General features: G+C 44.3%; 1 protein-coding gene across 1 annotated transcript in view; it reads right to left on the bottom strand.

The window, feature by feature from the left end:
- The window catches only part of Niban1 (niban apoptosis regulator 1), a 152,270-nt gene that overhangs the window by 70,531 nt on the left and 74,883 nt on the right, over nucleotides 1–6,856 (bottom strand). The window contains exon 5 of the mRNA XM_021197880.2: nucleotides 2,448–2,612. Within this exon, the coding sequence (XP_021053539.1) occupies nucleotides 2,448–2,612 (165 nt within the window). The remainder of the gene's footprint in view (nucleotides 1–2,447; nucleotides 2,613–6,856) is intronic.

Genomic DNA, 6,856 nt, shown 5'->3' with positions numbered 1-6,856 from the left:
GAAAGGAAGGAAGGAATGAAGGAAGGAAGAAAGAAAGAAAAAGAGAGAGAGAGAGAGAGAGATAGAGAGAGAGAGAGAGAGAGAGAGAGAGAGAGGAAAGAAAGAGAGAAAGGGAGGAAAGAAAAGAAAAAGCAAGCAAGAAAGTAAAGATACACCTCACCTACCCCACAGCTTAGCCTAGACTGCCTTGAACATGTTCAAATACTTACCTAACCCTGCAGTTGAGTATAATCATCTACTGCAAAGTCCCATGTTACAATAAAGTATTAAATTCCTCCTGTATACTGACAGGTGGGTGTTTTGTGTATTAGTTGGCTGCAAAACCACAAAACAATATATCCAAAATGCTCTGGTAACACAGCCAAGAGAGCTCTTGTCAGTATCAAGTCACAGAGCATCACAGAGTACATAGCCAGCCCTGACAGAGCATCACAGTGCACACAGTCAGCCCTGACAGACAGCATCACAGTGCACACAGTCAGCCCTGACAGACAGCATCACAGTGCACACAGTCAGCCCTGACACAGAGCATCACAGTGCACACAGCCAGCCCTGACAGACAGCATCACAGTGCACACAGTCAGCCCTGACAGACAGCATCACAGTGCACACAGTCAGCCCTGACAGACAGCATCACAGTGCACACAGCCAGCCCTGACACAGAGCATCATGGTACACACAGTCAGCCCCGACAGGTACCACTCTTGCACCATCGTGATCTGGGAAATCCTGAAGTTAAGCTATTTCAGAGCTGGGATCATCTGTACACGCTTCTTCACTTGGCCGAGATTTCTAGTTACTCTTTAACACACTAACGTTGCTAGTTATGAAGTTAGAATGTGTGTGTGAGCTTGATCTTCCATTCCTTTTGCATTTAGACTCCCCAAGAGAGTAACTTCGCATGCTTTGTACACCCATTCAGGGTTGGCATAGACTAAGCTCCTCTGGGACATGTGACTGCCTGTCTTTCCAAGGGATACAGTTAAGTTATCTGCAAGCCCAGACAAACCTACATTCATGTAAAAATGTCAAAAAGCGAGACATTGGAATGAAAAATACTTTTAAAAATTTTATTTACAGATAGATAAGTAAATCCATACCTAAAAGCAAAATAATGCTATCTAACGCTGTGCTACTTTGAGGGTGCCCGGTGACATCACTTGGAAGTTCGTTAGGAAAGCAAATCCCACCTCCTGCCAATCACAGTGAATTAGACTGTCTGAGGGCAGGACCTAGGCTCCTGTGTTTTAGTTAAGTTTTAAATTTTTTTCTTTTAAATTATGTGCACTTGTCTGTGTGTGTGGGGGGGGGGCGTCTGTGCACATAAATGCAGGTGTCCACAGAGGTCCTAGAGGAGGGTCTCTGACCTTCCTGGAGCTGAGTAACAGGCAGTTGTGAGTTCCCCAACCTGGGTGCTCACTCAACTCTACTCCTCTGTGAGAGTAGTAAGCGCTCATCATCAGCAAGCTATCTTCCCAGCTTTCCATCAGCCTTCCCCCAGGATTCTTACATCCCTTCAAGTTTTAAGAGCTGCCTCTGTGGTCTGGGTAAGTCCTCGTAAGGGCTCTGCTTTCTTAGCTTGGTCCCAAGTTTTGTGCTTGTAGTAGAATCTTCGACATACGCAGCATGGTCAGAGGTCTTTACGATGATTGAGCATCTGTCCTAGAAGCAGATTATGGGACCCTCACCCCCTCCTCTCTGTCACTTCCCTCTTGCTGAGATTCGCAGCCTTACCACAGGCCCAGAGCAACATAGCCAATCAACCACAGACAACAATCACCAACATAAATAATGTTAGCCAGCATTTGCTACAGTGGTAGGAAGCTAACCAACAGGACTGCTGATTGAATAACAAGTATTAGATTACCATCAGATGAACCACACCACTGATCTTTATTGGGTATCCGCTACACAGAAATACACAATGAAATAAATGAAAAGTGACGTAAAGGGTCCACTGGCACATTCTTGCTGGCAAATAATTAAAAGCACCAGGAAAACTGGGCATGGTGGTGCATGCTCAATATCCCAGTGCTCAAGAGGCTGAGGCAGGAGGTTTACTATGAGTTCAAGGCCAGCCCACTGCATAGTGAGAATAAGACCAGCTAGTATTTCCTAGCAAGACCCTGTAGTCAAAATCAAGCAATCCCCCCCAAAATAAACAAACAAAATTTAAAAACCGGGAGAAAAGAGTAAGAAGGATTATATTAATGATGGAGTGGCCAGGATAATGAATAACCAGGGAGCCCTCTAGAACAGGCCTTCACTGGCTATCACAGAATTGCTCCAAGCTTGTCCACTGTGCTCCTTGTGCCCAAAGCTTGCTGTTCATAGCCCCACTTTCTTTCTATATGGCAATGCCCTCTCAGGCTTTAAGAATTATGGCCACAGATGACTGACCAAAGCTGTTCAGAATAGGTGGCCGTTAATAGCTGCTCTCTGCCTACCATGGTTCAGGTGTCTGATGCAGTCATTGAGAAGAGCACTGAACTTCTGCTGTTCGGCAGCCTCGTGGAAACAGAAGTAGCCATGCCTGAGGTAAGGCTGCCACAGGTACACCGGGAATGCCTTGGGTAGGACCACAAAGGGCTGAGAGTTCTTCTCGCTGGAAGCTGGAGAAATAATGGGAACACAGGTAGTTTCAAAGCATGAGTCTTGTGTTTCAAACACTTATTTCAGTCTGCAAAAGTATCTGGGGACACTCACAGGATAGCAAGATGGTAGGGAAATGGGGTTCATCTCCTCTCCATCCTACCGCCAACCCGGGATTTCCTTCCCACTGATAGAGTCTGCTCGTCCAGAGAGACACCGACAGCCAACACATCTTCCTCAGCTCCCTACTGTTGGAAGAATCTCCAAAGACCCACACAGAGCTCCCTGTCGTGTGCCTCTTGCAGGCTCCATGTCCCTAAAGTATCTTCCTCTATGGGAAGGCTGAGAAATATTTGTTGACTTCACAGTAGATTTCTTTTCTCACGACAGTCTGATTCCTGCCCCACCAGCTCCTGAAACCCAATGACAAAAGTCACTAATGCCGTCTTGGACATCAGTGCACAGCTTATCTACTGGTAATTGTCCTTTAACATGATCTGTAACACTGGTTGCTCCTGGCAACCCATCTTTTGCATAGCATCCCCTCCCACTGACTTCCAGGAGTGCTTCTATCCTGCTTCTTATCATGTCTTCTTCTTCTTCTTCTTCTTCTTCTTCAAAAACAAACAAAAACAACAAAAAACAAACAAACAAACAAAACCAAAAACCCCTGTCGTTTGCATGTTGTGACCTCCTTTGACCCTCTCTGGCTCCCTGTTGAGGGCTGGCACGTGTCCAGCTGTATGTTTGGTTCCCCTCTCCTCTTGGTCTTTATCCCTCCAGCCAGAGTCTATCTGTTCTACACTTTAAGTTATTCCCACAATCCTTATCACCTTTTTCTTTTCTATCATGCTCTTTCAGAGAAAAATAACTTTGCCCTTCACAAGGTCACCTCCTCTGGGAAGCCCACACTGGCACCCGCCACCAAGACAGGACTACGTGCTCTCTAATGTTCTCTTAAAATATGAGAGTGGCCAGTTTCTATGCCTGGCACTCCCTGGGGAGGAAGGGTGGGTAAATGTGCCCTGATACTTGATTCTCAGAGTACCCTTCCCTGAACAGTGCCCCCTAGAGGGTGGAGTCCACTCCTGGCATCTTGTATCCGTGGCCTGTAGCAGAGTTGTACAACCTAGAAGGCATTCACTTCATCACACTGAGTGAGCAGATATGCTCTGTTGGTCTAGAAAACTTTAGTAGCCCTGAGAGGACTTGGAGGCTATAGGTCTAGCTCAATAGTAGAGTAACTGCCCAATATCAGGGCTCAATTCTACACATACACGGCACACATGAGAATATTTAACTATTTCTTCAAAATCAATTTTGAGAAACGCATGTGAAACCATGTCTCTCTTCAAAAATCCTACCCCAGGACAGGCATGGTGGCTCGCACCTTCAATCCCAGTACTGGAAAGGAGAGGCAGACAAGCCAGCCTGGCCTACAAAGCAAGTCCAGGACAGCCAGGGCTCTGCTACAGAGAGAAACCCTGTCTCAAAGAAAGAAAAGGAAAGAAAAGATAGGACAGGACAGGACAGGACAGGATGAGACGAGACAAGACAAGACAAGACAAGACAAGACAACACAACACAACACAACACAACACAACACAAGAAGAAGGAAAGGGGAGGGGAGGGGAGGAGAGGAGAGGAGAGGAGAGGAGAGGAGGAGAGGAGGATGAGAGGAGAGGTCACATGACATCACATTTGGTTAAAAGATCCAACTTCTTTCTAGGGTCTTAGGGAGCACACAAAAGACACAGTGTGTTCTGTGAGCTCAGGTCTCACAGGAAAGAAAGGAAAGCAAGACCATCTAAGAGGCTAGAGCATGCTGGATATGCCAAGAAATGGATATGAACCTTAAGGGATGCTTTCAGGACTAAGTCAACTACTGGAAAATTAATAGTACAAGGTAAGATTTCTTTAAGACACGTACAGGAACCTGGTTTCATTGTCCTAAAATTCTGAAGACAACAGACAGAATTACTTGGGAACACAGGCTGAACCCACCAGTGCCTGGCACACAACCAGAACATAGTAAAGAATCAGTGTACATACAAACAAATGAACAGTTACACATTGAAGAGATTCCTTCCTTGAAGCCATTTGTCTTTTAACTGAGCAAGAAGTTCTGGATGATGACAATGTCACATACACTTCCCTTGTAGTATGGTAGCTCACTGCTCCTAAGTGCTGGCCAGCAGGAAACCACCTGAATAGACATCAAACTCCCTGCAGGCATCCTTAAGGAAAGGAACTGCATCCTCTCTTCCCCCCCTTCCTGCAATCTGAAAGGAGCCGTAGCCCCGGTATTCATGTTGTTGTTAGAATAATAAGTGCTAATAAGTGCCCAAACCTAGGAGAACTGGAGGAGAAAGCCAGAAGAGCCCAAGTCCTTGACAGGCATGTGGATCTGCCACACTGACCTGGGAGCGGCACTCAAATGCTTGTATGAAAATAATAAAGCCTTGCATAGTTAACTTGAATTTCATTGTGTGCAGCAAACCAGATTCTAACTAATAAAATGCCAAATAAGTGACTCAGTAGATCGTAAAGCACGGTGTGACTCTTGGGACAGATCATCCTGGCTGAACATTCTACAAAGAACATCTATTTATTCATTAGCCTCCAGAGCCTTCCTCAAGGAGAGTTCATTCCTCCCATATTGACCAGTCACAAAATTCCCTCTAGTTACCTCTCCGACTAAACCTTCCATAACCATTCTCTAGATTCCATCCGCCTACATTTTTTTTTTCTGAGTTGAGTTACAAGAATATCACAAATGATCTACTGTGGAGTACTCTATATTTAAAACTCAGTAGGCCACACCATACAATAAAAACAGTCATGGAGACGCTGTGTGGAGCCCTGGGCTATCTAGGCATGAGTCACACAGCCTGTGCTTTTCATTCCTTCTGATATGATTTCATCAATGAACCCATAAGTGCATTGTCTGCTCTGGCAGATTACACTGGAAAGTTCTGGAGAGATTCTCAAGAGTCAACATGCCAGGATTCCCTCTTCCACTGGCATGTAGATACAGCCAGCATGGCAGATAGGCAGACATTGGAAGACAATATCATGTAGAGTATTAGGTAGGGGGCACATAAAGCATGTGTTAGCTTGAATTATTTAATAATAATGTGATAATGTAGCTTTATGGTCCATGCACTACCTATAATTGTATTATTAAAAACATCACACTAAGCAATCTACACCAGAATAACAACTGATGAAATGATTATATAGTTCTCCATAAATTCTAATGAAATGTTCATGCCCATTAATAAGATCCAGGGCTCTCTTCAAGAAAGCAAGTAATGAATGTGCAGTGTGATTTACACAAAGGCAGATGGAGTTATTACATTATGCACAGTTCATGAATTTCTATGAAATGCCCTATTTAGCCTATGCAGAATCCATCATCTTCTCTACATAAAAATAAGTAAAATGAATGAGAATCAAAGAATTTTAAAGCTTTGGAAAGATTCTTTCAAATTTTTCAAGCTCGGAGCTTCGTTTTAAAGCAGGAGAAACAGAAGCCAGAGGTACTTAGAGCTGGTGCCCCTGAAAACATTCACCAAGTGGCACAGTAGGACCTGCATCAAAACCCAGCCCCCAGTTCTCAGGCCAAGGCTCTTTCTACAGCAGGCACTCAGTATTACTTATAGACAGGTGAACTAAGGCAATGCTTTCTTTTACACAGTAGCTCTGAGTCCCTGTAACCATTATTTAAAAAATTTAGACTATTGTATTGCATAGCACAGAAAAATTAGATAATAATCCCTAACAGATCAAGACTTACTTACTGAAAAATGAAATTGTGCCTGTCACACAGGATGCCTGACCTGTTTATTTCTGCTGTCTTGGGTGTTGTTTTCAAATTCTACAGTATATCCCTGAAGATACATGACCAAGAAAACACTTTCCATGTGCCAGGAACACAATAACTGCCTGTGTGACTGAGTGGAGGTGAGGTAATAGGAAGGGTATAATGTGGACTTACAGTAAAGTAATTCTATTTTCTAGATGAATATGGAGTGTAAGGATTCAGCTTAGGGTTTCTCATCTTGGCATTACTGGTACCTTAGGCCACTCATCTGTCACTGTCAGGATTACCCTGTGTATTGTGGGCAGTTTAACAGCATCATCTATAACACATATCTTCCAAGTCTCTAGACAATGCCAATTATCTCTGGAAAAGAACCATTCTCTCTCAGTGAGGACTGCTGGTCTACCTACACAGTCCTCTCTCACTGAGGACTGCTGG

This window comes from Mus pahari, chromosome 5 (genome assembly GCF_900095145.1).
Source record: "Mus pahari chromosome 5, PAHARI_EIJ_v1.1, whole genome shotgun sequence".
In the NCBI taxonomy this organism is placed as follows: Eukaryota; Metazoa; Chordata; class Mammalia; order Rodentia; family Muridae; genus Mus; species Mus pahari.
The sequence above is the reverse complement of the archived record's forward strand: the minus strand, read 5'-3'. Positions and strand labels throughout refer to the sequence as shown.